General features: G+C 37.4%; 1 protein-coding gene across 5 annotated transcripts in view; it reads right to left on the reverse strand.

The window, feature by feature from the left end:
* The window catches only part of SLC13A1 (solute carrier family 13 member 1), a 95,267-nt gene that overhangs the window by 17,775 nt on the left and 59,160 nt on the right, over positions 1–18,332 (reverse strand). For 4 of the 5 annotated variants that reach the window (XM_081956715.1, XM_081956713.1, XM_081956717.1 and 1 more), the window contains exons 5-9: positions 10,184–10,371; positions 10,042–10,093; positions 9,892–9,940; positions 7,116–7,279; positions 557–676 (exon numbers count right to left, since the gene is read on the reverse strand). In XM_081956715.1, coding sequence (XP_081812841.1) covers positions 557–676; positions 7,116–7,279; positions 9,892–9,940; positions 10,042–10,093; positions 10,184–10,371 — 573 coding nt within the window. The remainder of the gene's footprint in view (positions 1–556; positions 677–7,115; positions 7,280–9,891; positions 9,941–10,041; positions 10,094–10,183; positions 10,372–18,332) is intronic. The other variant, XM_081956714.1, reaches the window with a different exon arrangement.

The following is an 18,332-nucleotide window of genomic DNA, read 5'->3' on the forward strand; positions in this document are numbered from 1 at the left end:
GGTTGTAGGAAGCTGGGACAAGTAACCAGAGCTCACTCCATTATGCGGTGCTAGGGATTCAAACCGCTGAACTGCTGACCTTTCTGATCAACAAGCTCAGCATCTTAGTCACTGAGCCACCACATCCCTTACTTAGCTCCAATACTTTACTACTATTCCTTGTTTTGTGTAGTATACTACCTGAATCAGATGTCATAGTCTTCCTAATGGTAGGGCTAGTGCTGATTTCTTCACTCTGTTTTGCATTATAATTTCCATTTGCATATCAAAATAATATAATTCACATTAATTTTTTTTCTTGAACCCTTAAGCTATTTGCTTTCACTGAAGCATGCTATATCCTCTACATTCAGAATCATAGCTGAGCAAAAAGATACATAAGAAACATACATAGTTTCCCTAATCTTTCTATGACTTCATTTTTCTTCTTCCTCTATTGTTCTCTTATTTGTACATATGCTCCTTGGGGGTAAGGATTTTTTATTTCTACTCATTATAAACACATCCTTACTTGAGATGATAATACTTTGGACTCTTCTCCCATAAGAGTACTTACTTGAAACCCAGAAAAAGCCACAGAAGCCAAACCCAGGAGAGTATTAAAATAATAACAGTGATTGGGATGCAAAGAAGAAACCAGGATCCAAAATTAATGCATTGGCAATCAGGATATCGTCTGAAAAAATTAAAAAAATGAAATTTGAGTTGGCTTTGAATATGAATAGAAAGATGTTTCTTAAACCAAGATCCACAATGGCTACACAGATGATAAACGTTAAGAGAAAATCTATCCAGCTTTCATCTTAATGGATGACTACCCTCCAGGAAGTAAAAATGGAATATTCACAATCAGCAATTTAGAGTTTTGCACCAATTGGGCCATGGTGGAAGTATTTTAGAATGCCCCAGTCATTGAAGTAGAGATGACTTCTTTTTAAATTGTCTTCTATCAGTTAATTTAAATTCTTCTACAGAACACTTTATATGAAGATGGTGTTTTATCTGTTATCAACATGCTTTATAGTGGATATGATATTCTATTAATTTTTTTACAGTAATCATTGTTAGTTGTGTTGATTAATGTATATGAGAGGAGAAATAGAAGAAAAGACCTTTCAATAGAAATCCATTATCTTCAGGCCTGGCAGTACCAAATATTGAATTACACGGATCTTTGGCAAGTAAGCATAATTGTAGTCAGAGCTTTAACATCTTAGTCATCGTTAAGTCTCATATGATCTTCTCAGCACAGTCATTAATACCCCCTGACCTGCAACAATCAGTAGCTTAACAAATGCAGATATATATTTGTTTCATCATCAGAAAAGCTTTGGATGATTTTGATTAAACTCTTCTTGGAACAAAAGATTCCATCCAGATTTGACAGCTATACATTAAGAAAGGTAATACCTTTTTATTGTATTAGCTGTTCAATCTGAACAACAGGTAGTCTTTGACTTAAAACAGTTCATTTAGTGACTACTCAAAGTTACAATGGCATTGAAAATATTGACTTATGACAGTTTTCACACAACTGTTGCAGCATCCCCATGGTCACATGGTCACAATTCAGATGCTTGGTTACTGACCCATATTTATGATGGTTGTACTGTCCTGGGGTCATATGATCACTTTTTGTGACCTTCTGACAAGCAAAGCAGAGATGGGTTCCTACCGGTTTGGCTCGGTTTGGTCGAGTAAGTAGTAACTCAGCCGGCCACGTCCCTGAATCAGTTCTTTCGGTGGCGCCATAGATGCCGCCACCTTGTTTTTTGCTTCTGCGCATGCGCAGAAGCAGGGCCGGATTTTCCTATAGGCTAACTAGGCTTCAGCCTAGGGCCTCAAGATCAAGAGGGGCCTTTTATTTTTATTTATTATCCGTGCCACATTTTTTTATAAAGGTTAGTACCAATTACAACATGTTTCATTTAATATATTGATATATATCAGAGTAATGATGTATTTTATTATCTCTCATGTAATTTACAAACTTAAAAATGGGAGGTGAAAGGGCCCCATAAGTGGAATAGCCTAGGGCCTCTTTTCATCTAAATCCGGCCCTGCGCAGAAGCAATTTTTTTACTACTGCATATGCGTCTGTCCCTGAGCAAATCAGCAGTAGCAGAAGCTGGAACCCACCCCTGAAACAAAGCCAATGGGAAAGCCAGATTCACTTAACTATATTACTAACTTAATAAGTGCAGTTATTCACTTAATAATTGTGACAAGAAAACTCATAAAATGGGACAAAATTCACTTAACAAATGTTTAACTTAGCAACAGAAATGCCGGGCTCAGTTGTGGTCGTAAGTTGAGAGCTAATTGTATGTTGTTTCCTTGAGACCGTTAAACCAATTAATTTTATCTGATATGGCAAAACACTCTGGCCAGCTAAGGTGAACTGGATGGAGTATCCTTTCAGGAAATGAGGTGATAAATTCAGTTGTAATAGAAAAGATCAAGTGCACACTAGATGAGAACCAGAGTGATAGAGTGATTAAAGGTGCTAGACTTGAAGTGGGGAGACTGGAATTCTATCTTCCCTTGGGCTTAAAGCCATCCTGATGCCATTGACTCAGTCAATCTCTCTCAACCTTAAATTAGAAAGTTGAAAAGTCTTCCAGAAGAAGATTGATTTTCTTGAAGTATTTTGTCAACAATCTTCCAAACGATTTTGACAAAATACTTCAAGAAAATTGTGTGGTCCTATCCATTTTGTAACCAGGAATCAACACTGGCCATATCAACAAATCAACACCCACAACTTCTGAAGGCAAGCCATTCCAAACGTCCTCTTTTGTCTCACCTTATGGCAAGGGATATATATGCACATATAGTTTATTATGCCAGGATTGTAGCATGAAATTATATGGTAATATGGCTAGTCTGAACTGAATATGCATCTGAAAGTATATATTCTTAAAATGTAAGAAACAGGCCTAAATAGAAAGGGACCAAGCTCAGCTGCCCAACCAAAGCAAAGCCTTCCAATGGATTAGATAAAGGTAAAGATTCCCCTCGCACATATGCCTAGTCGTTCCCAACTCTAGGGGGCGGTGCTCATCTCCGTTTCCAAGTCAAAGAGCCAGCACTGTCTGATGTCAATTCCGTGGTGATGTGGCCGGCATGACTAAACACCAAAGGTGCATGGAACGCTGTTACCTTCCCACCAAGGCGATCCCTATTTTTCTACTTGCATTTTTATGGGCTTTTGAACTGCTAGGTTGGCAGAAGCTGGGACAAGTAACAGGAGCTCACTCGGTTACGTGGCACTAAGGATTCGAATCTCCGAACTGCTGACCTTTCTGATCAACAAGCTCAGCATCTTAGCCACTGAGCCACCACATCCCCCATCCAATGGGGGATGGTTATGTAATCCTTCCAATGGATTACATATGTGCTAGTTGTTCCCTACTCTAGGGGGCGGTGCTCATTTCCATTTATAAGCCAAAGAGCCAGCGTGGTCTGATGACAATACCGTGGTCATGTGGCCGGCATAACTAAATACCGAAGGTGCACAGAACGCTGTTACCTTCCCACCAAGGTGGTCCCTCTTTTTCTACTTGCATTTTTACGTTGGCAGAAGCTGGGATAAATAACGGGAGCTCACTCGGTTATGCAGCACTAGGGATTCGAACCACCGAACTGCCAACCTTTCTGATCGACAAGCTCAGCATCTTAGCCACTGAGCCACCATATCCCCCATCCAATGTGGGGTGGTTATGCAATCCATACAGTGGATTACATAACAATTATTACCTACTTAAACAAACTACTTGCTCAGCCAATTTTCACTAATAAATTCCCAGGCGAAAAAAGAGCCTATCTTTGCCCTTAGGGACTTGGATTATTACAGACAGTGATATGAAAGAGAGTTGGAGTCTTGCTTTGAACAACTCCCTCCCTTCTTGACTTTCTTTCACGGCTATTGTCATGCACTGTCATTTTCATTAAGTAAGAGCTACTGATGTATAACTGCAATGACAAAATTGCTCCATCAGGACTAGCCTAGATACAAGACGATCTCTCTGCAACCGGGTTTTGATTATCTTAACAATGTTCTTAGGAGTTTAGGTTATTTAAGTTTCAAGAGAAGGACATCCTTCTCCCCCCCCCATCTCTCTGCAACCCCCCTCCAATAAGAACAGCAAAACTATATCATACCTAAGTGGAGCTCAGAAGACCAGCTGTATGCTGGAGAGCTATAAAGCCTGAGGATATTAATGCAGTTTAGTAATGATATTTCTTTATCCTGGGCATTCATTTTCCCTCTGCTGCGCAGCTGCTCAGCTGCTCAATTCATTACCTTTCTACCTTCCTTCTTTGCCCACCTACTTCCAATTCCACAGCTCTCCCACCTTCTGCCTTTGCCCTGAATTAATTTTCCTTAGAACTACCTGTTTACTCAAGCTATTTATTAGAGCCTGCTCTATAGGTTGTGTGCTTTGTTGCAACCCCAAGAATGTGCACGCCATCTTAAATTATGAGTTGAGAAAGCAGTAGCTGTTTCCATTCATTTTTCTGCCCTTCCCTGCCTCCAACAAGGCAAATCTGGATTCCTAATTATTACAGACTGAAAGAGAAAAGAACGGGCAAAAGGAATAAATGAAAAGGAAGGGATTTATTCATTAGTTCCTTGTAACCCTCCCCATTTTTTGAACTTGCTTTTTAAAGCAAGACTTAGAAGACCAAGACATTTGGGAAAACCAGGCCAGAAAAAGCATCCAGTTATTTAATAGCTTTTATGAACCAATTAATATGATCAAGCATATTTCTCTAATTGGAAACATCTAATGGAACTTTGCTTTTATATATGATAATGGCAGTGAGAATTTTATATGTTCTAAGGTGGAAGACTTACAAAAACCTACAAGAAAGGATAAGTGGTAATGTTGGTGATTGGTGGAGATGGTGAAATTGACAACCTTGATGAAAGAAAAAAATGGCAAATGTAATTTATATTTGGAAACCATTACTGGACTTTTTGTAAGACACAGAAAGAAGCGGAAAGCTGATTTTGAAATTTGATGGTTAGTATTATATGGGCTTATCAAAATAACGTAGACAAATGTTAACAAAGTTTGATGTATTCTTATCTCTATATCTGCACCAAAGAAAGTCACAAATTCTTCTTTATTTTTCTTATTTTTCCCCTCCTTTTTCCTTTTCTGTACTTTTATTCTTTTCTGAGCTGAATGTCTATGGAGATCATCCAGGTCATGGTTGTCCCAAAGGTGCTTTTTTCAAAAGGCAACTGGACTGTTTTTTCACTAGGGAAGACATTTCCCTTCTCATCCAAGAAGCTTCATTGGTTTCAGTAGGATGGCTGGGGCAATGGATGGATTAGCACTCTGTCTAACAATCTGACGACTGCAAGGAATATAAATCCTTCCATTCTCCAGTATTCAGTCAGAGTTGAAGATGCTTCTTGGATGAGAAGTGAAACATTTTCAAGAATTGAAAAAATGAAGAAAATCCTGTTGCCTTTTGAAAAAGCATCTTTGGGACAATCTTTTCTGAGCCCTCTTCCTTTTCTATTTTTGTGTATCTTTTAACATTGCATTTTTTTGCAAATTTGTCTATCTAATGATCTATCTCCAACGAAAACAGTAGCATTGTAAACTGCTATAACAATTATCCTAGAACCCCCCACAAAGCCAATGTCATAATGCTATGTCATATATTAATAATTTTTTGAAGCCACATATTCAACCCACATTCTATTTTTCTGGGGTGGGGGGAATTAATATGAATGGAGTATGCACATATCATTCCCATTGATCAGGACAAACTCACACAAGGGATTATAGGGTTTACGGATTTTGCTATGGTCCCTTGCTTTGTATTCAACAAGATTTTCAAATGTTTGTGTCTTGGCTTTGGTTGATCACATGTAAGCTTTTCTTTTATTGCTTTGAAGTTCATATATTCTTCTGTGTAAAATTCGGTTTGCAGTGATGCAACTTTGAATTGAATTACAAGTGGCAGATGGACAATATTCCTAGCAATTGGAAATCATTTTAGCAGATTAGAAATCCTTGGGATGTAGAGTGAAAGTGGCAGAATATACATGATTGTTATCCATATCAAGGAAAAATATTGCAGTTTATGTCCTGTGTGTGTATTTAAATTATTCACCCCAAAGCTTTACCTATGAATAACATTTCATGAGACCAAAATCACTTAGGAAATATTTTTGAAACAGCTCCAGCATTTTCAAAGGTATTAATAAAAATAGGGAGGAGGAGGGAAGGAATGGAGCAGCCAATTTGACAAATAATTATTTCAACCAAGATTACAGATTTATTATTCTGTCATTCTGAACTGTGTTTCTGTCATTCTGAGTACCTCTACATTTATTACGCTGTGTTTTTATGAATTTCATAAAGTCTTCTATGGGTGCTAGTCCTGCCAGTAACATTGTATCTCCTATTTGTATAGAATGGGAGATCTAAACAGTTAAACATTTAAAGAACTGAGAGGAAATTATAAAGGTGTGCTCTTAATATGAAATGAAGTTGAGCATTCCTTCCCACAGATATCATAAGAGGTATAGAAATTATTGAGTACTTAGAAACACATAAATAATGACTGTGGTTCATACAAACAGTAATTAATTTTACCATAATTGGACTAAAAAAAAGTGATGTGATACAGAGAGGTAATCTACAAGAGCAGGGTGAAGCCAATTATTTAAATGGAGAATTATTCTATGGGGAATGTATATGATCTTACATGCAGGTCTTTTGAGTTAGCTAACTATAATGTGGTATGACTTGGTATGACCAGGGATGCAAAGAACAAGAAGAATTAAGAAAGGGCATTTTCCAATAAAAACAGCTTTGGACAATTGAAGAGCTCCAAATTTGAAAACAGGGCTCAGGCCTTCTGTCTGGTTAGCAGGGATACAAAACGAGGAAAATACTTCTGCTGACTTCTTCCCTATAAAACAGGACTTTTATAATGTAGGCTCTCTCATTATCATTGACATCCAAATGGAGAAATGTTAAATTACTGGAAAACACTGCACTGACACAAATTAACTTAAAGGGATAGAAGAGCAGAATTTAAATTATTGAAATTTAGGAACAAAACTTGTTAATTAATTTTCTTACGTATTGAATTGTTCTGCAAATATTAAGTTGGTTGATGTCCCAGTGATGGTAGTCAATCCTCCAATAGTGGATGAATAGGCAACACACAAGCACATGATTTTACATATCATATGGTCTTTTTTGTTCCGGTATTGTCTTTCAGACTGGCTCAGTTCTGAATTCTGCTTATGTAGAAATCAAATAAATACAATCAACAATTTTCATATTAGCCTATTAAAACCAGCCTTCCCTAGTTAAATGGTTAATCTTTTTTCTGAAAATTCTTCAAAAAATAAATTAACTCTTCTGCTTTCCCTAATTCTTCTTTCAATAATGGGGAAAAAAGAGATAACTGAGGAATATGCAGAAATCAAGTCCTATCCCTAAGTTTCTAGTTTTCCTTTTGATTACATTTAAGCTCTTCTTTGTCAATATAAACTCTGAAGAAGGTAAATTAGCCAAGAATAAGACATTGCAGGTTGATGATACTCAAATGTCTTATTTGCACAGTAAAAAGTCTTTTATATAGTAGCTTTCACTACAAGCTCATAGGTTTCATTTTCAAATAATAAATCAACAATTCACAATTTTCCCAGTAATTCTAATCTCAATATATTAACTGCTAGATGAAATGGCCAAACTGCGGTGGAAATGCCTCTCTGTTTGAACATCATAAAAGATTCATTTTAATAGTAAAGTATTGCCACATATCTACTATCTCCACACTGATTGATTAAATTATTTCTATGTTTTTAAAGAAAAAAAGACAAACAAGTTAAAGCTTGGATGGTAAGTAGGGAAAATTTGTGGCATATCTGCCACTATAATCAGTACATATGTCAAAATAGAAAATTTGACTAGAAATAGGATAAATAGAAATTTTAAAGAATTAAACATGGAAATTAGCAAACAGTAAATTGCATACTCATCTCACATCCAAACCTTGAATTATACTGTATCTGCCCATGCTACTAGTTTTGTTTGTATTTATTATTTCTGTGATTTGAATGAGCTGATTAGCTCATTGTCTTCATATAAGGATTCATAAATCATGATTTTACAGGTGTTTAAAGTAAATTTTGATGCTATTTCTTGCAAGAATAATACAGTTGAGCAAGGATTAAATTAATTAGAATTAGATCAAAGTGAATTAGAATTAGACAACAGAGTGAAATCATGGTATAATAGCAGAGCATGAATAGCAGGTATGATGCTACTGGAGGAAGCTGGAATAGGAACTGGAAAAGCCAATTAATAGCTGAAATCCAGAAGTGAAGAGGCAGACCTCAAAAACAACAAAAAGATAGAGCAAGTGATTGCATTTTAGGTGTGTTGAACTATACACTACATCAACTCCAGCATGTCTTGCTATTGTACCTGATGTATAGAGGCTGTGAAAATTGTTAAGAACAGTAGCTCAATGTGATGTTTGTGGAGGGCAACATGTTGCACTACCTGCCAGTCTGCCTCTGGTTCCAATTCAAAGTGTCGGTCATTACCTTTAAAGTCTTCTATGGCATGGATCCAGAGTCCAGACAGGAGTGGGCTTCAAATATTTTAGCAACTGGTTTTCTGCCCGGTTGCTGGGTGGGTGTGGCCATGGTGAGTGTTGCCTAGTCAGCCTCCTACACCATGGCAGGAGTTGCATTTTCACACTTCCAGGGCTCTAGAGGCTTTTCTGGAGCCTCTGGAGGACGAAAAGGGCTTCCCTGGCCTTTGGAGGCTATAGAGGTTTCCAGCCTTCTGAAACTTCCAGGAGGCCCATTTTTTGCCCTCCCTGAGCCTCTGCATGGGCCCTGTAGTTACCTAGCATCTCAAATGGGCTGTGTGGAGACTCCTGGGAGGGGAGGGGAGGGGTGGTGTGGTATGGGAGGGGCAGGGCGGGGCCAGCCAAGGGTGGGATTTGCAGGTTTGTTGAACTGGACAGATCTTTAGCTAGAGGATCGCACAAACCCATGCGAACCTCCAGCCCACTCCTGGGTCCAGAGTAGCTGAGGGGTTCTCTTTCCCCAATGGGATTGGCCCAACCCACTCATGTTGGTGCAAAAGGCCCAATACAGACTCCATCAGCCAAGGAATTGCATCTAGCAGAGTTCAGGAGAAGAGTCTCTTGTGCCATGCCCCCCGCCCTTTGGAACATCATGCTGCAGAAGGTGAGAGCTGCCCCCACTGTTCTGGACTTCAGGATATGTCTTAAAACATGGCTATGCCAATAGGCATTTAGTCCTGAAAGAAAAGCTGGCGTGGCTGGTGCAGTAACAAAGAACGCACTGCCCCTTCTATGCTCCAGACCGATAGTTTTTTTAGTTTGCCATAATCTTTTGAAATTTTCTTTTGAAATTTTAATCTTTTTATATTTCTAATTGTTTTAACATGTATAGGTTTTATGTTGGCAATCACTCAGAATCACTCATCTGAAATGGTGAGATGAGCCGCATATACTGTACATGTAATAAACAGTAATAATGTTGGGAATACTGATATATAGAATGGCAATAACTTAATTAGGAATAAATAAAACGTCCCAACTCTCTGAGGAAGCTAAAAATTTAAACATGACTTTGAGATGTTCTCCTTTGTCTTACTATGCAAATTAATGTGGAATTGGGTCACTAAACCACCAGCATGTTTTACCTTATCTGGAAAGTCAGGGAAACATTGTAGATGTCATATTGCTTCATATTAATAATTATATAATATTATTCAATTGACTTTATAACTGAAACCATTGCATGTTAATCTGACTGTAATAGCTATTCTAATCTTCAAAACAAGTGGGATAAATTATTTTAAGTACCTTTTTTTTTTCAATATCACACACAGCTTGAGCAGTTCCATTGCTGTATCTGGAAAGAAACATTTGCAGTAGTAATTATTTTAGTGCTAATTAAAAAAAAAGGTAAATCACGTAAATATTTTGCTCTTTCTCTACATATATATATATTACCCTTCAACTTTAGTGGATTTCCAATCAGGTGTTTCACACTCACTAATGTTTTCTGTGAAAACAAAAACAAAAAGTTCAAATGAAGGGGTTGTTTTTTGCTCATTTCTCCAAATGAGGTTAAAAATGGGTTGAAATTACTTACCGTCAAGTTCCAGGGCAGGATTACTGGTTCCATTTGCATATGTCATATCCAATGCATCTACTTCGGCTTCTGCATTGATGATTTGCTGAGCCACCGCCTCTACAATTGGCATCACCATAGCAGCAGTAGAAGTGTTGCTAAGCCACATCGATAGAAATGCACAGCTGACCATAAAACCAAGGGTAAGCCTGAAATAATAGTGAAAAGTCCATCTATGTTTCCTATTAACACTCAACTTAATATGAAGCAATTACAATATTAAAAATAATTTGAGTTAGCACCTCCTGACCTTCTACTAAAGTTTCTAATGCTTTTTTCTATGTAGCTGTAGTATGGACCAATTAACTTAGCACTTTGGCCATTCAAGCAGAATTGGACTCTCAGAAGATAACAGTAGAATGTCATCTCTAACTCATCTGTCTCACTTTTGTTTACACTAACTGTCAGTGGTTCTCTGATGGTTGAAGCAAGGATTTTCCCAAGTATGTCTGGATTTTCAGCAGACCAAAACATGGACTTGCATACAATGTGTTGACACAAGCTGCAGCTCTTCCTTTACCCATACAGTTTTAGTATATGAACCTACAGATGACGTACAGAAGTGTCCATAAGACTATGGGTCTGTCTCACAGCAGCACTGTTGCAATGCAATCATCCCATCTCTTTTTATATATGCATCATTGAGAAAGGCAGAATATTGGCATGAGAAGGAGGGACTCACTGGAGAAGAGCCTAATGCTGGGAAAGATTGAGGGCCAAATAAGAAGGGGATGACAGAGAATGAGGTGGCTGGATGGAGTTACTGAAGCAGTAGGCATGAGCTTAAATGGACTCCAGAGGATGGTAGAGGACAGGAAGGCCTGGAGAAACGTTGTCCATGGGGTCGCGACACGACTTTGCAACTAACAACAAAAAATTGAATTGTCAAAATATTCAGTTTCCAAACTTTGATGTTTTTTTCCTCAAGTGTTCTACACATGAAATTTTCACACAATGGAATCAATTATTATTCTTTTTATATCATGTATACATAATATGTGTATTTCAATTGACTATACTTTCAAAGATATCAACATTAAAATAACCTAGAACCAATTTGTATCTGTAATAGAACTTGTTGATCTCAGTGAAATCATTTAACCATGGGAGAGAAGTCAAGCAAGCATGATGAAATGCCATCACTTTCTAGGGGAAAAAGAAGAGAAGATGAAAAAAGCATTACAAAAATACTGTCCAATAAATTCAAGTCATGTGACTTTTTCAAGTTATGCAAGTTTTCTCAGAGAAAGAAAACCAAATCAACTTTGAATAATATTTGCCAAATTTGAATGAACAGATGCATCTAATGCATTGAACTGAATCAAGGTGACTCTGAATCCATTTGAAGATTCTTTGGGTTTTTCCACACTGAATAGCTGAATAGATTTGATTCAGCTGACAGTTCATGAATGTACAATGTTCCAAATTTATACCATAATGTAAAAGATACCACTAGTCAGTGGTGGGCTGCAGGCGGTAAGCCCCAGTACAGTAGTACCGGATCCTGCCCAGAGCACCGGATACCGTTCTGGTATGGTGCTCTGGAGGGCCCACCCGCCCTCCTTACCGGTGCTTTATGCTGTTAGTGCTTCCGCGCATTTGCACATGGCAGCTGGAGCATTGCGGAGGGTTGCAGAAATGTCATTTGATGCTAGACCGCATGCACGCATCACACACTTGTGCGTGCACACTGCACATGTGCATATGGGTAACTCTGGGGCCATTCCAACCGTACCAGTTGGAACGGAATCCAAAACCCACCACTGCCACTAGTCTACATTCTGGTAAATGCAAGATTTACAAATAATAAACTCACTAAATGGGATTCTAACTTTAAATAGTTTTGCTATAAAAATGTATTTGAAACCTGAAAGGTGCACAACTGACTTTGGTAATGATTTTTAACACACTAGAGTTGCATCATCAAAGTTTATGATGTTTGAACTGCACAAATGGGTGAAGAAGCATGAAATCCCCTACATTACTGGAACTTTCTGTATTTCAAATTAATTAATATTGACTTTCAAGGTCCCTAGATTTTTCGTATTCGGCCATTTCTTAACAATTTTTTTTTCTGGTGCATCAAAACAGACAGACTTGTATAAAGGTCTCACTTTTCTATTTGGAAACAAGGAAGGAGTAGAAATCAAACCTTGGACTTAGCAACACAAGGAAACAACAGCCAATCACCATCACACCAATCAACCAATAGGAAGGCACCACATAAATATGATGCGTAGAATAGCCCAAAACACACATTCTAGTAGAGAGCAGTTCCCTGATGATGGGCTCCAGAATGAGTCCGAAAGAGACTAAATCTCTGGTCCCAGTGACTAACCAAGACTGGATCTTGCAATATTATCCTGGGACATGTATATTTGTCTTCATTTGTGAAAAATCAAATTCATTCCACATGTACAATTGGGAATTGCTTCATCATAATGTGATGGTTGTGCTGTATGTTTCTACTTATTTTGCTTTTTGAATCTTGCTTTGTATTTTATCTTATTTCAGAAAGGTGGATGGGGGATGGGACAAAAACCTTGAATGATCAGTTCAACCACATGATCAAAGTCTTGCTAATGTAAAAAGGAAGTGCATTTATAACATGACTCCTTGACTTTTTTTTTAACACACACAGAGAGACATGCAGGAGGTGATCCCATTCATTTTGTGAAGTTTCCTTGGTACCTAATTGCTATGGTTTCTGTCAGTGTCTTGCGCCCCAGTCCAACCAATTCTTTTCTATAAAGATTTTCCAAGAATGATACGTAATCTTCTAGTTAGATTGCTTCCAATAAGCTGCCAGCTCCTGAAGTTTCTTTTCCAACTGAGAAATTACATCCTTGGAACACCTGCTCAGTTACTCACACAGCACAGTTGCTGACAGTACTGTATTTTCACTTGATATAGGAAACAGAGTCTAGCATAAGAATTTTCAGCAATGTGCCAACATGGAAATGCATCAAATCATACTCTACATGGAACAGCAGCCACTGACTTGCCATTTCATTGGGATAACCTTGAACAATTTTGTACCTTTGCTCCCATGACACAATGCAAATGAAAGGCAATTCTGAGACAAATTCCATTTGTGATATTGCCCCATTTTTAATACAATTAATGATTGCCATGTATGAATAATCCTTGTTTTAATTTATGCCAAGCAGCACTAGCCTAAGTAACTGTTAAAGATTGTACAGATCTTTAAAGATGAATATTCAATCATTGTAATGAGTAATGCAGAAAAGGTAGGCTTATTTAAACTTGTGAAAAAAATGTTTTAACAGTTTTTCCTAATGTACATCATAATGTGTTTGGAAAATGCTTGCATGACTCCATGTTACTAAAAGAAAAAGAAAGAAATCCCAATACCGTTAGCAGCCAGAATGTAAACAAAGGTTTACTATAGTAAGATAAAACAAATTTCTCCCCAAATCTTTTTCTAACAATGCAGCAGTAGCAACTTTTGTCATTGTTGTTGTTGTTTTTGTTTCTGCAGCGCTATCTCGAATGATCTCAAATCATGCATTAAGAACAGCCAGATCATCCTAGGCAATTAATTTCACAAAGTTGAATCCACTCAGGCTGTAAGTATTGTGAAGTCAACTGAACCAGTGCCTTTTTACCAAAGTACTTCTGACATTTATTGATCCTCTTCCCCAACCTCTCTACAGCTGATGGTTACACTGGGGCATTCTCTTAATAAGGGAAACCTAATGAAAGCCTTTATACCATAGGTTTTGCAACCTCTTCAAAGAGTATATAACTTTTTGAACCTGTCATGGGGCGTGAGAGGAGAAAGATCAGTATCACCATGTGTTATTAAAAGTAATTAAAGCTAATAGGTTTCTTTTTTTCCTTTTATTCCAGTTTCCTGGGTGAAAGACTTGGGTAGTGTACCTGGTCAATAACCCACAATAATTTTAACTACAGAATAAAACACATTGTATAAGCATAAGGCAAAAGAGATTGGACTACCATATTAAATTAATAATGCACTTTTAAAGCAAAGAGGGAAAGAACCAAAAATGTCCTAATGGTGAGAACAATGAAATAGTGGAATGGCTTGACTTCAGAAATTATCGGTGCTCCATCTCTGGAGGCTTTTAAGAAAAAACTGGACAACCACCTGTCTGAAATGGGTCTCCTGCTCAAGCAGTGGGTTGGATTAGAAGACCTCTATGGTCCCTTCCAACTCCATTATTCTACATTGTTGTTGTTGTTGTTGTTGTTGTTGTTGTTGTTGTTGTTGTTGTTATTATTATTATTATTATTATTATTATTATTATTATTATTATTATTATTAAAATATTTTGTCCCAGTCCTTTTACATCATAGCCCCCGAAACACTGTTCAAAGGTGTGTTTGGATCTCATACATACAAAGATTGGGCACTCCTTACATAAATAGGAAATTTGCCACACAGAACACTTTACAATTTGAGATTAACACACACACTTCTCTAATATGTTAATGTACTAACTTAAACCTGGCCAATTTTAATTTTAAGCATGCAAAACAAAAATAATCCTAAACAAATAGGGTAAATGAATTATTGGGTTATCTTATTAATAATAATTATTTATAAATTATAAAATGTATAAATTATATTAAAATTAATTTTTGGAAATAGCCTTCAGGGTCCCCCCCACCCCCCCACCCCACTATTTTTGACCACATAGCTATATCCTATATTTTAAACTACTAATCATTAGTTGAGGAGCTTTTGATTAAAACAATGTATACCGTTAGGTTTTTTTTAAAAAAATATAAAGTATAATATAAAGTCAATTATATTTTAATATTTGTTTTAAACAACTTTAAATAGTGGTGTGTGGGTTTTTTTGTTTATGAAACAACAGAGCCATGTCACACATTTTAAACCACCAATTGTTTGAGTAGAAGTTCTCAGTTACTGTTAAATTACTGTTAACATTTTGTTAGGTGACTAAGTGTCTTTTCAGCATTTCTGTGACAACCACCAAATATTTCTTAGAAACCTTGCAGGAAGCCTATAACTACTATCAGATGCTATCCACTGATTCATACCAAAGCTCAGCATTTTATGATTTTTTGAAAATTCCAGTAGTAAAAACGTACAGGATTTGCTTCCTGAGAGCTGCAGCTGGCTTTCTGATTGATACAGGTGCCATTCCTCTGCTGGCTGATAAAATAATACATCTCTTTGTTCTTCCATTTTGTGGGCATCAACAGTTATTACACCATGCTTAAATTCTGGATAATATCATCTTATTATGCCTGCTATTTAAAAAATTGGGTTACAACTACTTTTGCAAAAGATTGTGGATGAATTATGCATGTAATTATAAAAATGCAAATGAATGTTCTGTCTTTTCCCAATCCTTGCTTTTGATCTCTCCTTGATCTAGACCCAGTTAAATCAATATAATGAATCTTATTTAAATTATTCTATTCTATTTTGATGCCGCCCAACTCCAACTGTCGCTAAGTGGCTCACTACAATAAAATAATAACAAAGCCAGAAAATTAACCATAAGGAGTATAAAAATTGCTACAAGATAATCAGAAGATGGCAATCCAACAATGAAGCAAACAACACAGAGGGGTCCAATCCACTCTAATCCAAGAGTAGGGTAAATATTATTCACATTAAATGTGGAACTGTACGGATCTCTTGGGGGATCTCATTGGAGAAGGCAGGTGCCACTACTAGAGTGCTTCCTAAATTGCAAAAATTAATCCCACTTTGCTGGATTGTACTGGATGGGCAGAAACCATAGAAGGTTTGATATATAGATACTGTATATAAATATATTAAATACATCATTACTCTGGATTATATGCATCTGCAAATTGTCTTGATACTCAAAAGGCCAATAACTTTTTCAAAGGGCAGGAATAGATTATGTGGCATCTTCCTCCTATCACAAATGTGAAATGTGCTTTCCTGATGCAATTTTGACACATTTTTTTTCTCCTTATGTCCTCCAGAGTTCTCCTGTTCATTTTTATTTATTGCCTACTTCAGAGAGGCAGTAAAAGTGAATCAAGAATTTGCTTACCAGTAGTGCTATAACCAAACGAAAGTTACATAGTTTCCCTTACAAATACCAGTAGTAGCTTGTTAGGGAGCATGATACTCACTGGTTAAAGACACTGTGCTTGTCACCTGGAACACTGACAGCCTGGCTTCAAGAACTGAATGCCAAGCAAAGGGATGAACATCCATTATTTGCCCCCAGCTCTGCCCAGTTTGAAAGCATGCAAATACAAGTAGATAAATAAGAAAGCACTTCGGTGGGAAGGTAACAGTGTACTGTGCCATGGCTTGGCATATAGTCATGCTGGCCACATCACCTCTGAAGTGTCTTCAGGCAATGCTGGCTCCCTTGGCTAAGAAACGGAGATGACTGGACAGCGGAAACCTTTACTTTTATCCTTAGTAGGTTGTTAGATTTCGGCTTTCAAATATAATAACCTACTAAAGATAAAAGTAAAGGTTCCAGGAGTCACGGAAGGAGTAAGTGTGAGCTTAAATGGACTCCGGGGGATGGTAGAGGACAGGAAGGCCTGGAGGAACTTTGTCCATGGGGTCATGATGCATGGACTTGACTTCACAGCTAACAACAACAACAACAACAGGTTGTTAGATTGAAATCTGGTAAAAACATGTAGTATGTGTGTGTTTTTTAATTAGTATTTCTTTTTCCTGGGGGATCTACTTTTCCCCTGGGCTTTTCCACTCAAAAAGAGAGAAGAAAAGTTATGAAAGGACAATCAGCATAGAGAACGACTGTATGGATTAGAGCAACTAGTAGTCCATGATTTACAATAGTTTCAAAGTTACACCAGCACTGAAAAAAATGACTTATGACCATTTTTCACACTTATGATTGTTGCAGTATCCACATGGTCAGGTGATCAAAATTCAGACACTTGGCAACTGATTCATATTTGTGATGGATGCAATGTCCCATATTCATGTGATCAACTTTTGCAACCTTTGCAACAAGCAAAGTCAACAGGGAAGCCAGATTTCACTTAACAACCGTGTTACCAATTTAACACTGGCAGTGATTCACTTAATAACTGTGGCAAGTAATGACATAAAATGAGGAAAAATTCACTTAACAACTCTCTCACTTAGCAACAGAAACTTTGGGTTCAATTGTGGCTGGAGGTCGCGGACCACCTGTATTTCATTGGACGTTTTAATGAGCCCGTATAGCAAGGATAGAGAAAGCAACCCCCAACCCCTTCAAAAGTCCCTCCAACACAACTGAAAAGTGAAAATAGAGTTTTTCTCTCGATTTTGAAATAGGAAATAAATGGTATTTTCAATGTTGCTCATGACAAGCAAGTCAACAATTTTAAAATAGAAGCACCCCGAATGTCCTCCAAGCCCACATGCTTCTATATCCACACCAACTCTGTGACTCTCTCATTAGTCTGTTAACACCAAAGCGTGCACATTCCTTGACAATCCCCCCCCCCCAAGGTCACTGGTTTCTGCTATACAACAAGTAATTCTCTAATCATAAATCCCTAACAAGCAGCTGGCTTTCTTTGTAACATCTCAGTTCACCAAGTATCATTTTTTGTTATCAATCCATGCACACATACACATGAGCACATACATCAGTTCACAAATGCACTTCACTGAATATCTGACTGATTACCGGCACAACAAAGAGCAATAGAACACAATTTCTTGAAAATGGTACATGTTGTTAGTTTTCCCCTCTAAATCATAAAGTCTGTGTAGTAAGGCTGGCCACCAGGGAGCAAACCACACGCATTATCTCCCTTTACAAATTTGTAGAGGCGCTGAATTGGAGAGAATCGGAGTTAGTTAGTTTTGGCAATTAGATGGACCAGGATCTGAGAGCGGGGAAAAAGTGTTAGAAACATAATTTCAAACATTTTAGTATTCCTTATGAAATGAGGCAGCAATATTATTATATTTGTGAAACTGTTTGTATATATATATACATACCAGGGGTTGCAACAGAAATACATACATACATACATACATACATACATACATACATACATACATACATACACACACACACACACACACACACACACACATACACAAATACTGCAATTGCTTTTGACAGCT

Source organism: Natrix helvetica, assembly GCF_964273705.1.
Source record: "Natrix helvetica genome assembly, chromosome: 6".
Classification (NCBI taxonomy): Eukaryota; Metazoa; Chordata; class Lepidosauria; order Squamata; family Natricidae; genus Natrix; species Natrix helvetica.